This window comes from Myotis lucifugus, unplaced genomic scaffold, assembly GCF_000147115.1.
Source record: "Myotis lucifugus unplaced genomic scaffold, Myoluc2.0 scaffold_338, whole genome shotgun sequence".
NCBI lineage: Eukaryota > Metazoa > Chordata > Mammalia > Chiroptera > Vespertilionidae > Myotis > Myotis lucifugus.
The window spans coordinates 266,032-282,964 of record NW_005871386.1 but is presented as its reverse complement, the minus strand read 5'-3'; the positions used below and the strand labels follow the sequence as shown (position 1 = coordinate 282,964).

At 40.6% G+C, this 16,933-nt stretch overlaps 1 protein-coding gene and 1 pseudogene across 1 annotated transcript in view; one reads left to right on the top strand and one right to left on the bottom strand.

Moving 5' to 3' along the window:
- The first annotated feature begins 2,713 nt into the window (after nucleotides 1–2,713).
- Nucleotides 2,714–4,985, top strand: LOC102428213 (annotated as a pseudogene).
- A 6,654-nt stretch (nucleotides 4,986–11,639) lies between these two features.
- LOC102425481 (IQ domain-containing protein H) overlaps nucleotides 11,640–16,933 on the bottom strand; it is a 40,360-nt gene continuing 35,066 nt past the window's right edge. The window contains exons 5-6 of the mRNA XM_006101065.3: nucleotides 14,400–14,516; nucleotides 11,640–12,035 (exon numbers count right to left, since the gene is read on the bottom strand). Coding sequence (XP_006101127.1) covers nucleotides 11,976–12,035; nucleotides 14,400–14,516 — 177 coding nt within the window. The 3' untranslated portion in view covers nucleotides 11,640–11,975. The remainder of the gene's footprint in view (nucleotides 12,036–14,399; nucleotides 14,517–16,933) is intronic.

Genomic DNA, 16,933 nt, shown 5'->3' with positions numbered 1-16,933 from the left:
TATTGCTGCTTATTCCCCTATTAAAGAACAGTGTGCCGGTCTCCAGGCATTTTTGTTTAAATACCGGCGAGGGTCACAAGTGAAATGAAGTTTGGTCCTCATTTACCTCATACCAGCAGTTGGGTTGGCACGCAGCTGCAGAACTGCTGGGGCTCTTTTTATTTAATTTGGCATCCCTTCCTGAGCAGTATTGAGACTTTTACTTCAACGGCTCCACTGGGCTTTGCCATCATTTCTGTGCTGTATCAGTAAAGTCTGCAGAAGAGATGCCTCGGCAAGCCTGAAAGGAGGCTAGGAGCAGGTCTACTTCAGGTATTTTTGCTTAAGTCAATGAAGGAATTAACACCCCCCCCCAATACAAATGAAATCTATTTTTAAAATACAATATTAATTTAGTAAGGAAACTGATTTGTGAGGAATCGATCATCTTAATACTGCATGTGCATGTGCGTGTGTGTGTAAGTGTAAAAGTTTGTCCTTTTTGCATAATTTCTCTTGGAATAATTTTCCTAAGTGCTGAATCAGCCTGTCAGAAAAAAACATAAGTGCAAATTCTTTGTGAGCCACATATGATATGACTTAATCATACATCTTAACCTCTACAATCCTATTTCTTACCTGTAAAAAGGGGGTGATAATCTGACATGTCCTAAGTATTAAAACTGATAATGCATTAACATCACTTGGACAGGGTCAGGCACATAGTAGGTGCTTCACAAATGCCTTGTTAAAATCATACGTGGAAAATGAAAAACATGAACACCTTCTGTGAATTTTATTTCCACAATCAGAGGAGAAAACAGTTTCACCTGGTCTGCTTTTCTGTTTTACATTCATATGTTGGTGATTGTAGATGGGAAAGGAAGGGAACAAAAGGAATACATTTTGATCAGAGTCAGAATTGTGAGTTTTCAGAACTGGAAGAGACCTTCGAGATGATTTGATTAAATGCTCTAAATTCACAAATGAACAAAATAAGGCCCAGGGAGTGAAAGTGATCTTCCCCAAAATTATATAGAAGTTGGTGACAGATCCAGGCTTGGAGCCCAATATAAACATAGACTTTTCTTGTAATGAGGACTGTTAATATTGTATGAGGTTATAGCGTTTGAAAAAAAACCTTCCTTTGACTAACTTGAAAAATAGTTCTGTTTTTGTGGTTTGCTTATTTCTTTTCTTTTAAAAAACATTTTACTTTAATTTAATCCTCCTGGAATTTTCTTTGATATAGGATGTAAGATTTAACTTAATCCTTTTTTCCAAATCATTAGCCAAATGACTCAGCACCATTTATCTAACAAGTCCTCCCTTTACTACTGACTTATAGTGTCACCTTTATGACATTCTTAAAAGTTGTCTTTTATTCAAAAATCAATATCTCACTTTTTTTCATTGACCTATTTATTTTTCTACCCATTGGACGCTATTATAATTACTGTAATTATATCACATGTTTTAGTAAGTAGTATGAAAAGTTCACCTTTATTAATCTTCAGGGGGAGGGGAATGAAGCCTTTGCCCATTTGTTTTTCAAGATGATGAACACTGGCAAGTTGAAAAGAATTAATATTCCACACAAATCAAACAAAACCCATAAGAATTTTGATTGGAATGACATTAGATATAAAGATTAATTTGTAAAGAACTGGCCTTCTTATTAGAATTATTTTTCCTTTTCAGGAATATGCTACACATTTGTATTTATTCAACCATCCTTTTTAAAAATTGATTTTGAGAGAGACAGAGAAACACTGATTTGTTGTTCCACTGATTTATGCATTCATTGGTTGCTTCTTGTATGGGATTGAACCTGCAACCTTGGCATATTCGACGGTGCTGTAACCAAGTGAGCCATCCGGCCAGGGCTATTCAACTGTTCTTTAACGTTGCTCAGTAAATTCAAGGCTTGGGATGTAGAAGCTTTAAATGCATACAATGATAATCTAGGGAAGGGAAAATTAATTCTACCTAAAGAGATCTGGGAAGACATTTTTATGGCCCAAAAGAGGAGTTCTCTACAAATGTAGTCAAATGAGGTACATTGAAATTTCATTACTTAAATTAACTTGACACAGCCTAACTCAATTACACAGGCCCTTAACAAGTCGTTCAAAGCCATTAACCACATACACACAACCAACAGTACGTTTAAATTGGATCCTGACCAGATTGGACACTACGCCTTATGTTGGATATATGGTCCCTGCCCTCAAGGGGTTTACAATCTATTTGGGGGAAGTTTCCATCTTAAAAATACCAGCTCTAGAAAGTATATCTTATATGTTTTCACCACACGCACGCTCATGTGTGCGCACACACACACACACACACACACACGAAAGGTAATTATGTGAGGTGGCGGAGGTGTTAACTAACCTCATTGTGCTAATAACTTCACAATATATATGTGCATCTAATCATCATGTTGCACACCTAAACTTTACACAGAATTCCATGTCAATTGTACCTCACTAAAGCTGGAGGGGCACAAGTACCAGCTCCTCTTCTTGTTCTAATCCTTGAGTTAATGTTGCCTCTTACTAAGAAGTTTGATCCTTTATTTCTCTTTCCAGACCAGGGCAGAGAAATTCTCCACAAATTCCTTGGTCACTGAGGAAACAGTTCTTGACTGGGTCCCAGATCTATCCCTGGGATGCAGGTCAAATCACCATCCTCAAAGCTCCATGCAGGTGGTACAGAATAAGGGCCAAGAATGCCAACTTGGAAGTCAGACTGGCTGAATGTGAATGATGACCCTTCGACCTATAGCTCTGTGACTTTGGGCAAATTATTTAACCACTTTCACCTCAGTTTCCCCGAGTATAAAATGAAAGTAGCAATAGTACTTAACCTGCAGGGTTATGGTGAGGATTGCATGAGATAATCTGTGTATGTTGTCCTTGACACCACACCCAACACAGAGAAGTACTTGGAAGTGCTGGCGTTGACGCCACATGCAGTGTCCTGAGCAGGTGATACACGGCAGTTTACAATGCAGCCTGGAGCCCCGGAGGCACCGCTGGGTGTCCTGCAGGTGTCCGAGGTTAGAAAACGGAGGATGTGCGGGAATTACTTTCCCTTCTACTAAAATATAGGCCTTTCACTTGAAACTACAGGTAAAAGGAATAAACCCAAGTCTGTGGGAAGATGGTGACAGGTACTTCCCCTGGGATTTTAATGCTTTCAATTAAACAATAATTCCATACTGAGAGGGTTACAGTTTTTTGAAAATCCTTTGCTGAAAGAGTCAACCCTCTTTCCTCCTAATCACCATTACATAAAACAATCCAATGTTAGATATCAGTTACATCTTTAAGTGTGTGGAAGAAAGGAAGTCGAGGTAACATTTTCTTGGTGGTCAGCTACCTGTCTTGGGTGAGTGTCTGCTTTCACTTTACAACGTCTCCTGGTAACCTTCTGCAAAGATTGTCCCTCATAAAAGAGGTTTCTTTGAAACTCATAAAAGAGGTTTCTTAGGAACCTCTTAAATGAGTAGTTAGGTCCTCAGGCAGGCTTATGTGAGGTATGTATACCAGATTCTTGATTGGCATTTCATTCCACATTGTCTTGTTAAAACATAAGAACTTTGGTTTACATCCATGAGACTACAGTAAAATTGGTTTTGTTATGTGTTGTTTCCCTGAAAGTCACAGAATCTATCAATGATGTTAAGTGAGGACTTACTGTAAAGTTGAACCTAACCCTCAGCCAGGCATGGGGAATTAAATCTTTTGCTCTAAGTGGCTTTAGTGGCTTGGAAAACATGGGGAGATAAGAGAAGCAGGGTATCTCGCCAAGAAATCCCCCAAGAATACTTTGCATTACGGACTGGTTCCTTCCCACATCTTTTCCTATCTTTTTCTTTTTCTTCTTGATGTATCCTCTTTCTTTCAGCCAGGGCTTCTCTCCTCCTCTGGGTAGTACAATTATTTAGGTAGGAAGCATAGAGTGGTGACAGGGAGATGTTCCCCTATCCCTGTTCCCAACTCTGCATGTTAAACAAGATAAATAAGTACATGATCATGTGGTCAACAACATGTTGAAGTTGATTTAAAAGACCAAGGCCCTGAATCCTCTCCCCAGCCCCGCGCCCCAGCGCCCTCCCAAGCCCCTCCCCAACCCTCTCCCCAGACTCTTCCCCAAACCCCTCCCCAGGGCTTCAGAGCCCAGATTCCCCTTTTAGGAGGAATGTCTCCTGCGGTCGCAGACACGTGGTAACTGCGGGGCCCAGGACGCGGTCGCAAAACCATCCTAACTGCTGGCTACTTTCTACGTTTAGGGCGGGGCTGCGTTTTACAAACCGGACCGTGAATCTTTGCGTTTTCTCTTTCGAGCCGGCGCCGAGTCATGGGTGGTCTCTCGGGACAACTGGCACAAGCGCCGCAAGGCCGGGGCAAGAGGAAGCCCTACCACAAGAAGCGAAAATATGAGCTGGGACGCCCTGCTGCCAACACTAAGATTGGACCCCGCCGCATACACACAGTCCGCGTGCGCGGCGGCAACAAGAGGTACCGGGCCTTGAGGCTGGACGTGGGCAACTTCTCCTGGGGCTCAGAGTGCTGTACACGCAAAACGAGGATTATTGATGTTGGCTACAACGCATCCAACAACGAGCTGGTCCGCACCAAGACCCTAGTGAAGAACTGCATCGTGCTGGTTGACAGCACAAGGTACCGACAGTGATAGGAGTCCCACTGCGCACTGCCCCTGGGCCGCAAGAAGGGGGCCAAGCTGACTCCTGAAGAGGAAGAGATTTTGAACAAAAAAAGATCAAAGAAAAATCAGAAGAAATACAATGAAAGGAAAAAGAATGCCAAAATCAGCAGTCTTCTCGAGGAGCAGTTCCAGCAGGGCAAGCTGCTTGCATGCATCGCTTCAAGACCAGGCCAGTGCGGCCGGCCGAGCAGAGGGCTATGTGCTCGAGGGCAAGGAGCTGGAGTTCTATCTGAGGAAAATCAAGGCCCAGAAAGGCAAATAAGTCCTCTTCCCTCCTATCTTAGCCAGTGTAATAAAAGTGTTTATTCTAAATAAATAAATAATAAATAATAAATAAATAAATAAACAAACAAACAAACAAATAAATAAAATAAAATATAAAAGACCAAGGCCCCAAATAGGAATGTAGTCTAGTTAGTGTTATTATTAAAGAAACAAGATGTTGGCTGCAGGTGAGTGGTCTTTGTAGTAGGCCCAATGAGAAGGCTCTCCACCTACTAGACATCTCCTGGGCTTACGTGACACGTTCTGATTCAGAGGCTATGCTTTTAAAGAAAGTGTAGGGTGAATCACTCTCATCTCTGGATACTTACTTCTATTCTACCAAAGAGGTTTTAAAAGGTTAGGAATGTATACTTGATTCCAAGTACAGTTTAAGGTACAATGGGTTAGAATATTGGAGAACACAGCAATAGTATTTATTCATCTCAAGTACCTCTCAGTAGATAATTAACCTGGGTCATGATAAAAACAGTTCTATTAGGCCCATTTCTCTTATGGCTAATGCTATTGTGCTACTTGCTGTAGTACTTCTCCTTTGCCTCATTTTAAACAGAACACTTACTATAATATTGCAAGTATTATCACATTTGTGGCTTTTCCATTTTCCTGCTTGCTATAGGAAAGCAATGGTAGTTAGATGAAAGCATGAAGTTTTATATTTTCACTCATGAAGATGCAATTCTTATGAAAATCTGGAGTGGCAGTCTAGATGCACCCACTTTTTTTTGCAGGTTTCATGCACCATCAACTGAGAGCAGTGGATCTTTCATCCACAGGAATACAGAGTTTTCAAGTTACTTCTCTTTTCTGACACATACTTTGCCCCACACTGGATATTTGCGTGAATGAAAGGGAGGCCTATCAGAGAGAGTTCTAATTTGGGGGTTCATGGACCCCTTTGGCAGTCTGGTGAAGCCTAAGAGCCCCTTTGCAGAATAGTGTTCTTATAAATGCATAAAATAATAAACGTTGGAAACCAATTACATTATAATATAGTTCTGTCCATGGGCTCCTTGTGCCTTAAATCTATCATAGAGCTGACTCAGGCTCCTCTATCGACCTCATTTTTGGCTCATCCACGTGGAACTGTGAGATTAGAAACATAACCTCTTAGTACAAAGTCAAACAAATACAAAATTCAAGTCCAAATCTCAAATCACAGAGTGCAAAGGCACTGGATCCCACCAGGGATCCTAGTTAGCAGGTGGCTCCTGACCCGGGATGATTCCAGGGCAGGGCAAAGGCTCTCTCCCTGCATCTCCCAAGTCCCTCTTCTCCCTGCCCGTTCATGCTTGAAATCCCTTAATAGAGTCTAACTCCTCGGGTTTAATTAAATAGAGGATTTACTCTTGTTAAAAAGCAAAAGCCCATGGGAGAGGTAATACTCTACGGTAGTGCCAAAGATTTTTAAATTTATTTTCAGCAATAGAATCTATTTTTCAAATGCAACCTTAAGTAGAATGCTGATATGTAAATAAATGCAAGTTTTATGAGAATTTAGTATAATTTTATAAATATGTATATAAACAAGTAGGACAAAAGTAGATTTGCAGTTGTTTGTATGGAAATAATACAGTAATTAATTAATAATAATGCAAGAGTGAACTCTGTGTTTCACATACTCACAAGTGTAAACCTTTTTTTGCCCCACCCTTTATGTTAGTTATATATATATTTATATGTATATATGAATCAGCACTGCCACCAATGAGGCTGTTTTGATGAAAGCAAATTATGAAATCAAGAGTTATAGGTAATAACTGTAATCTTACTTCCATCACAGCAGACAATTTGTTTCTGTGTTTTATTTTGCCTGCACAAGGTGCAGAAAATCCTCATGTAAACAGATAAGTATTTCAAATAGCTAACAATTTGTTATGGTACTTATAATCTCATGATTTTCTTCAATTAAAATAATTCAGAAGTTTTAAGGAACAGCAGGAATTTTTGTTTCAAAATAGAATCACTAACAATATCTAACAACTACTCATGTTCCTTAATAATTAAGGATTAGTTGTTAAGTATTCAATTTTGGGAGATTTGACAAATAGACTTCGTAAATAATTTGAATCCTGACTCCCTTACTTATTTCATAACCTTAGGCAGATAGCTAAATCTTAGTCTTACTTTCCTCAAGTGTCAAGTGGTTATAAAAACTGCATCTATTTTATAGGTGTAGGGGTAAATAAGATAGTGTACATAAAGCACCTAGCATAGTGTCTGGCACTCTTAATAAATGCCATTAATGCCCTGGCCGATGTGGCTCAGTTGGTTGGGCATCGTTCCATGCACCAAAAGGTTGCCAGTTCTATTCCCGGTCAGGGAACATGTCCAGGTTGTGGGTTTGATCCCTGGTTGGGGAGCATACAGGAGGGAAACAATGTTTCTCTCACATCAATGTTTCTCTCTCTCCCTCTGCCTTCCTCTCTCTATAAAAATCTATAAAAACATATTTAAAAAAAATAAAATATTATTGAAGAGTTGAATGATCAAAACTACTTTTCAAATGTGTCTTGTAACATTTTAATATGCTCCATCATGTCCCATTTAAATTCTTTTCGGATATCTCAGCACTTTTCTCTTTCAGATATGCAGTTTCAAAACAACCTATTTTATTTTGTCTGGTGAGTCCATATTTTAAGATGATGCTTTATTACTGGTCTTTTATCTGCAGTCATAAAGTAACATTGCAATCTTGTGATGCCAAGTGAAGATTGTACAGGCACTCACCCATTTAATTTAAAATGTAAATCTAAGTCAAATTTTCTGTAGATCTTTTAAGTATTCAGGTAAGAGCCAACCCAAACCTAAAGTGAGCAATGAAATAATCTATAGTGCTGTATTATCATGATGCAACATGCAGTATTGTAACTGTACAACTGACTGCTATGTTGTCCCAAATGTGTGCACCAGAGAACTTGCCTGTCTTTTAATGAATACCAGCACATTCATTGAATGCTTACTAGAGACTAGGCACTGCTTTAAGACCTTGACATGTATTAGCTCATTTAATCTTCACTTAATCATTTGAATGATTATTATAGTTTACTAGAGGCCCAGTGCACAAAAATTTGTGCACTCGGGAGGGTCCCTCAGCCCAGCCTATGCCCTCTCACAGTCTGGGACCCCTCGGGGGATGTCCACCTGCTGGCTTAGGCCCGCTCCCCGGGGGACCAGGCCTAAGCTGGCAGTCAGACATCCCTCTGGCAGCCCAGGAGCCCTCAGAGGATGTCCACTTGCCAGCAGGGAGCAGGCCTAAGCTGCAGTTGGACATTCTTAATGCTGCTGAGGAGGCAGGAGAGGCTCCTGCCACCACCACTGTGCTGGCAGCCATCAGCCTGGCTTGTGGCTGAGCAGAGCTCCCCCTGTGGGAGCTCACTTACCACCAGGAGGCAGCTCCAGCATTGAGCGTCTGCCCCCTGGTGGTTAGTGTGTGTCATAGTGACCAGTCATTCCCAGTCGTTCTGCTATTAGGGTCAATTTGCATATTACCCTTTTATTATATAGGATATGAGAAGATAACTGATTTTCAAAATATGACTAGTACAGAGATGCATCCTATCTCATAAAAGTACCTTTACAAAAGTTCAAATGTACATGTGCATGAACACAAATGCACCCATGCACATGCATGTGTCCATGTGCTCACAGAGTGAACTTGAGAGCACCAATTAAGATGGTATCTAACTTAAGTATGTATGTATTGTTCTTTATTACACTTTATTTAAAATATGTTTTTATTGATTTTAGAGAGAGAGGAAGAGAGAGAGAGAGAGAGAGAGAGAGAGAGAAACATTGATAATCTGCCTCCTGTACATACCCTACTGGGGATCGCACCTGAAACCTGGGCATGTTACCCTGACCAGGAATGGAACCAGCAACCTCTTGGTGCATGGGAGGATACTCATCCACTGAGCCATCCCTGTCAGGCATACCTTAAAATATTTATCAAAAAATGAATATGAATTAAATGCTTATAACCTTCCTGAAATGCCTTGGAGTTCTCTATAACAATTTGAAAACCAGTGTTAAACCCATCACTCATTTACACTGGAGTGTGAAAGGAGCCAAATCAGATCCTTTTCTCAACACACAGGGTTTTAGAACAAGGGGGGGAGGAAGTATGAGCTTTTTAATTTTAATTCCTTTTTCAGAAAGGCAGAAACCTTATTAGGCAACTATCATGTGCCTGCAGTGTTAATATATTATCTGTAACCCCCGTAACACCCTTGCCTAGTAGCCACCATGACCCTGACTTTATAGAAGAGGGAACTGAGGACCCGAGATATTAATTTGCTGACCTAGAGGCACACACCTGGAAACTGGCAGGTAGGTCCCACACTCTGATCTATTCGACTCCAAATCCTTCCCGCCACACCAGACTGCCTCCTATCTGGCCTGCCCATTTTACAAATGAGGACAAGAAGAATGAACACGGTAGGTAACTTGTTCCAGAAACAGCTAGTTAGTGGCAAGGCTGAACCAGAATTCAGGAGCAGGGGTTTCATTAGGTAAGCTCCCTCAGACGGCCCAGTGGGAGGATGCTCTGTGCAACCATGGCTACGGGGGGCCAGAAAATCGTCACTTCACTTCTAGGCTGGAAGGCACCTCAGTATATACTCCTTCTCTCTCCCAACCCCTACAATAATGTAAGTTTTAGACGACTGTCTAAAACATGGCACAGTATGACATGTGAAAACTGCCAAGAGTCATAACTAATATTTATGGCACTTACTGGTGCCAGAACCTTTGAATCATCTCATTTAAATCTCAGTGCAATCCTATGAGATAGCCTGATTATGAACATTTCACACCTGAGGAAAGGGAGGTTGTTTCTGGGAGGCACCAGTCTAGTAAGAATTCACACCGGGCATTCTGACCCAGAACCACTGTTCCCAGAGCTAAAAATATTTGCCGTTCAGCATAGGGTTGGCTTGGGTGTGAAGGCAGGATCTTAGCACAGAAATTCAAGATACACAGCATTCTCGAGAAGTCAGAGAAGTCACTACAACCAGATTTCCTGTGAACATTATCTGATGAGGGTATAGCCTCTAATTGCCTCTCTTCACTCCCAGAGCAATGGGCTTGGGTGAGAAAGCCTGACACCAGCCAATGACAACTGTCATATCACTGTCTTCAGCTTTCCCAGAACTCCAAACCAATGCAGAACTAAAATTCTAAAATGCAGCAACTTGCAAAGGCAATACACCACCACTGCCGCCAGCACCACTACTACTGCAGGTGTGGAGTACATTTCAGAGGCTGCGGGCCAAGAGCAGAAGTCATTGTTTCTTCAAGAATCTCTCTAAGCAGCCCGGAGGAGAGCTCTCTTTCAGTGATAGAAGTGGCCATCACAGTCCGAGGAATGACTGTGTCATAAATAGGATATGGCATTTTTGAATGTCTTTAAAGCTATTTCCTTTTGTTCAACTAATTTAATTTACCAAATGCTCCTGGGAAAAGGGAGGGGGGCCAAAATGCTGACTCCACATTTCCTGAAAAATCAACATTTTCTTTTTAAACTGCTCTCAACGAGATTACATCTGATCGTCGTCTGCTGGCTCCCTTAAACCCTGCCTCTGTCAAAATTCTGCCCCGGCAGGTGTGAGAAAGAATAGAAGCCGAACTTGAGCGAATACCCACATCTGTTTTTGGAAAAAGGGAACAGAAGCAGCACAGAAGGAAGTGAAAGAGATAATTGCTGGCTTGAACTGCAATACATTTTACTTGTGGGCAGAGGGCCAGCTTACAGCAGGCGGAATATGCAGGCCCATCTTATTGGAATTCAGGGGTGGGCCTCCGTTCTTGTCCGGAGACAGCTGTAAACCAGCAGCCCATAGCATCCCAATCAGGCGGCGAGTTTTGTCAAGGAGTGCTGATATGTACAGAAGCAGCTTTGTCTGCTTCCACCGCACCCCTGCCTAGTGAAATGACAGTCCATCTCTGATTCCAGATGACAAGAACTGGATAAAAACTTAAAACAAATGGCGACCTTTCAAAAGATTAATTTGTTTACCAACAAAATGTTCCCTCTATGTCATCTGAGATGGGGGTGACCTTCACTTTCCCATATCTAGGCTGAAAGGATGCTGACTATAGTCATCTGTTAAGTTAACTCCATCTCAGCAATTATTCCCTTTTTTATTCTTAGTGACAAGAAGGGTTTATTAATTCACTCTGCTTCTTGTTATGGTTTATAAATGCAACAAGCTCATTCTGAATTACTGCAGTGTAACATCAATTTGTTTAAATCTAATTCTGCTATCGTTGCCAAATTATGTTGTGACTGTAATTGTGGCCATATGCATGGGCTTAAAACACAATCATGTTTTGAAATAGCCCTTCTTTCCCACCCCCCTCCTCCTTGCCCCCGCCCCTTCTGATGCTTCTTCTAATCATTTGACATTAACACAATTGCCTCACTTTCCATTACTTTATCATTTCAGAAATGAATGTGCTTTCGGCGAGAGAGATTACAATGTACACCCCACGTGAAACAGTAAAGAATGAAACTATGATTTGTGAAGTGTGGTTGCTACCCAACTAAGTTAGTGAAAAACACTGCATAACATATGACTCATAAAATCTAGAAATCATAATAGTATTAAATTCAACCTCATGAATAAATAAAAGATTCTAAGTTTACATTGCATTATATATTTATTTATTTGGAAAGTGGGACCAAAGAACTAGTATAATTCTACAGCAACTCACATCTTGCCAAAAAGAAAAATGTTTTTACGATTCTTTTCTAGGTCATAACAGTTATAATCAGAGTTATTTGCGCAGCAATTCAAAGCAATGTTTTGTTTGGCTATTTTGTTATGCATTCATAATCGTTCTTTTAAAATTCATGTTAACAGATCCATGTTTCAAATCTTTTAAGAAACCCTTTTTATTTTAAAAAGTAAATCTAAGTCAAATTTTCTGTAGATCTTTTAATGGGTTGCATGGGACTGTCTGGCTGGAACTAAATGTCAGTCAGTACAAACAGTTTCAGAGGTTCCTTCTGGTCTCCCCATGTCTACAAGGCCCTTCTCACAAACCTGCCAGAGGGTTTGCCACCATCGTTATTATTATTACGCACATTTAAGGTATTGGAAAAATCATCAGTAAGTTTCACTTTTAATATTTTGTTGTAAATTGATTGTACTAATAGAGTTCATAGGATATAACATGCTGAAGGCAGTTTTGTGGGGGTAGGGGGATTGTACGCGTGTGTCTGGGGTATATGTGTTTTCAATGCATTAAAATCTTTATACCACCCTCTTATTATCAGGAAGGATATACCTCTTCACAAAGTGGAGAAAATACCAGTTTCTAAGAACTGATCATGTAAATTAGCAACATATTCAAGTTTGCTCCGTCAAAAAATGCCTGAGATCATATACAGGCTTTTGACAAGCTGTTTAAGTTTCGAAAGTAAGGAAACACATGGCCCTCGGCCACCAAATAATAACCCTTTTGAGTAGTTCTAGAAAGCGATTAGCCTTGATGCTGCTTTTCTAATTAACGACACAGCACAACGCTAGACGCATGGCTTCGGTTTGGGTAAGTGCTTTCAAAAACAGTTTTCTGAGTAGTACATCACAACTGTATTTGTTCCCAAGCGCTCTACATGGTCGTCTAAAACCAAACACCTGAATATTTCTTTCACAGGGCCTTTTACACAATACTCTGTTTTATAAATCCAAAGTGAAAATACTACTTTAGTTAGTACCATCATATATACATATATCAACATAAAAAGATAGGGTCAACTGTTTTGATTGAAATGCCAGTAGTCAATCTGAGTAAAATGTACCTAATATATATACATTTTAAAGCGCTCTGGTATAAGTTTTACAAACTCCAGTTTTATGAAAAAGGGGGATTTTTTAATACATTAAAGGAGCATGCATTATCTATATGTCAGACAAGGCAAAGAGCTTCCCCATATCCTCCACGTTCAACATACATGGGCACAATAGCCAAGGCTCTTAGCCTATTTTGGAATTGGAAAAAATACATAATAAATGACTAAGAGTCTACCCCAAATTTTGATATAATTTTGAATTCCTATTTAGGTCTTCACTAAGATTCATTAAAGCAAAGCATAATCCTCTCTAAATCTGGAAAGATGCCTTTGTAAACCTCAATACTCATCAGGAAAAGTTTGCATGAGATGCCACAGTTGCCTTGGGCGACAAAGCCTCAGCGCTCCACCAGCTAAGCCAATATTAATTTTAGATGGAAGGGGGAAAAACCAACAACAACAAAGGAGAAATCTGCTTCTGTCTCCACAGCCAGAGAAATAATATTTTTATTTCAAGGGCTTTGGGCTCATGGGAGCAGATAAAAACTCTTTCACATTATTCACAATGACATTTTAAATAAAGTTTCAGCAGGAATAAAAATCCGAACTTTCTGGTTATTTCTGAGGCTATACAGGTATTTCTATGATCAAGTGCTCTTAAACCAAACCTGTTAGAATAACATAAAGCACATAGAAAGCAACTAAAAAATGTATTACACGGTTACATAAATGAAGCAGGCAGCTGAAAATGGCTATGTAGGAGGTTTCGAAGATTAATCTAAGACGCTATTATGATGGTTAGAAGTGGTTTCGTGATTCTAAAATGGCAAATTCTAAAATTAACCAGTTTTTAGTTTTGATTTGACCAAATACATTTAAGAGCTTTTGAGAGAAGCCAAAGGTTAAAACTGTATTTAGTAGTGTATAGATGTCACCTCTATCATTGTTTTTAGTATCAGAAATAATCTCAAATAAAAGAATTTCCCAATTAAACCAAGCATTACTCTTCATTCTCCTATGAAAACCTCACAACACAGAGAAAGTCCGATCCTTGCTTTGGGACACTCACCAGAAAACCAATGCAAACACAGGCACAGACTCTGAGAACCCTGATGCAACCCCCATGTGGTTGCTCTCTCCTGTCGTCATTTTGCCGACCTGAAGAAATAATCCCTGCTGGCTTCAGATTTAGAATGATTTTCTCAAATGGTGTGTATGCATCAGTATACACCACTGACGCTGCTACCATGCTGTTGTTTCCTTTTGAACTAAACCTATTATCAAAGAAATAAAATATTTAAAATCTCTCTACTAATTCTCTTTGTTGTTAAATTCGCTCATCCTTGTTAAAAATGATGGTACTAGATTATTTAGGTACATCAAACGAAATAGAGAAATTTGAATGAGCGGCCAATGAATCTTTTAAAAACAGGTTCACATGTTTTAATCATTTCTAATTATAAACAGAAGGAAAGCCGCTCCATTAAATGTTAGAACAAAGGGGTCAAAATCTTTACTTAAAATCTACATTATATCTTACACTACTAATGTATGCCTTTTAATTCTTAAAAAGACTAAGAGCTCATTAAAACAACTGATTACTTACACAGGCTTTTCTCTGATTAATACTTGGCAAACTGATTCCATAGTTCTCATTGACAGCAGCTCTGTGGCGGAGGTTTTCAGGATCCTGCATGATTTTTACATCCAACCCTATCTTTCGCTGAAACAAAGAAACAATGAAACTTTCATGCTGGATAAACAAAAATGCTTACTAATATCTTATATCCTCAAAGGAGTATAAAGTTCTTTGAAAAGAATCATTTTAATGTAGTTTTCACTGGGAAGAAAAGACATATTTGGGTCTTTTATTTCTGCTGTTAATTGTTCTTACTTATTCACAGAAAAGGAACCTTCTGCAGATTTCCCTCCATGTATCCTATTGCTCATACAAATACATCCTCAGACAGCATTCATTTTTTCACAAAGAATGGTAGACGCCACCCAAGGTGGGACAAAGGACTAGAATACCTGGTCTCGATTTGTTTTTAGCTTTTTCCAGGTCAAGGATTTTGCCAATGAAATCTATACTACAAACACACAGGTAGAGGGCTCCCTTGGTCTGTTAATGAGGCACTTTCCTCAAGGGACAGACAGTTACAGGTAAATCTCAGTTTGGATTTGGTACATTTACCACAACGAATTTATTTACTCCTTCACAGAGATATTGCTATTTATAGGGAAAAGGCATGCTTTCATTAGAGAGGAAAAAAAAAGCATATCATTTGAAGCACATGTTCCTCATTTCATATAATTCAAATGAGTTACGGCAGAGATGCTTAAATAGTAACCAGCAGTGTAGGCAGCGCAGTGGTGGTGGAAAGGGGCACGAGAGGGGTCCCGAGACTTGGGTTCCAGCCTTGCTCTCCCCTGGACTGCCTGCATGACTTGGGTAAGTCACTTCCCCTCTTTGGAAGCCAGTTTCTTTATTTTCAAAATGTGACAGACTTGATGGTCTCTTGAAGAACTATTCACCCTCCTCAATTCCCGCCCCCCGCCCCGCACCCTCCACCCCTCACACACAACCCTCTCTTGCTTTGGCATTCTATGACTTGATGCTAAAAGGTAAGCTGACACTTAAGAAATATGTTATTACCAACAGTTTCTGAAGTCTTGTGACTTTTTTATTGTGGTACAATTCATATACTATAAAAGTTCCTTTAAAAGTGTGTAATTCAGTGGTTTTTAGCATATTCACAAAGTTGTATAACCATGATCTATCACCCCTCTTTATTATTATTACTAGCAACCCGGTGCATGGATTCGTGCACATTGAAAGGAAGTTAATTAGAAGGTGGCCAGCGGGACGGCACTGGGAGAGATGGGCTGGACACACCCTGGAGACAACCTCCTGCGATCTCTCCCTGGCCAGCCGCACCTGGGGTAGCGCTGTGGCTCGAAGGGCATCTGTGGAGGGAGTGGGATTCCTCTGGCAGGTGGGGTCCCTCGGCCTGGCCTGTGGGGATCGGGCTGAAACCGGCTCTCCAACATCCCTGAGGGGTCACGGAGTGTGAGAGGGCACTCTGCAAAGTTGCTGTCGCACGGGGTGTGGGACACAAATGCAAGGGTGCAGTAAACCAGATTCGGGGCCGATAGTGCCCCAGCAACAACATAACCCACAGCCGAAGGTGGAATCGAAGGGCCCTGTGAGGAATTGGGCTCCCTCCTCTGGTTTTGGGGTGTGTCACCCGAGAACCACTGCTGCCAAGTCACTGCAGCTGGGCAGCTCCGGCATTGAGTGTCTGCCCCCTGGTGTTCAGTGTGCGTCAGAGCTACTGGTCGGACAGATACTTAGCATATTAGCCTTTTATATAGAGAGATTATTTTTTATCCTCACTTAAGAATATGCTTGTTGATTTTAGAGAGCGAGAAGGGGAAGAGAGAAAGAGAGAAACGTCCATCAGTTGCCTCCTATATGCACTCCAACCGGGAATCGAGCCTGCAACCTGGGTCATGTGCCCTGACCGGGAATCAAACTTGCCACCTTTTGGTGTACAGGACGACCCTCCAAACAACTGTGCCAGCCAGCCATGGCAATCAAACCCCTCTTTAATTCTATAACATTTTCATCAGTGAAAAAAGAAACCTCAAACCCATTATCAATCACTCCCCATCTCCTCCCCATCCCAGCCCCTGGCAACTACCAATCTGTTTTCTGCCTCTTCGATGTGTCCCATTCTGCACATTTCATATGAATTGTAAATATGTGGTCTGTAACAGTTTAAAAGGAGGCATTGTAAGGGATTAAAACACCTGATTTCCTTTCAACTGAGTGTCTTTGTTCTGAGGGATCTGATGCAATTGCTAAAATGGTTGTAGGAACCAGATTAGTTCAATGGGCTATGCCTAAGGTGGAAGTGAAGGGGAAGACTGCAAAAATATCGACAGCAGGGGTCCTCAAACTTTTTAAACAGGGGGCCAGTTCACTGTCCCTCAGACCGTTGGAGGGCCGGACTATAGTTTTTAAAAAAAACTATGAACAAATTCCTATGCACACTGCACGTATCTTATTTCGAAGTAAAAAAACAAAACGGGAACAAATACAATATTTGTGTTTGCATGTGGCCCACGGGCCGTAGT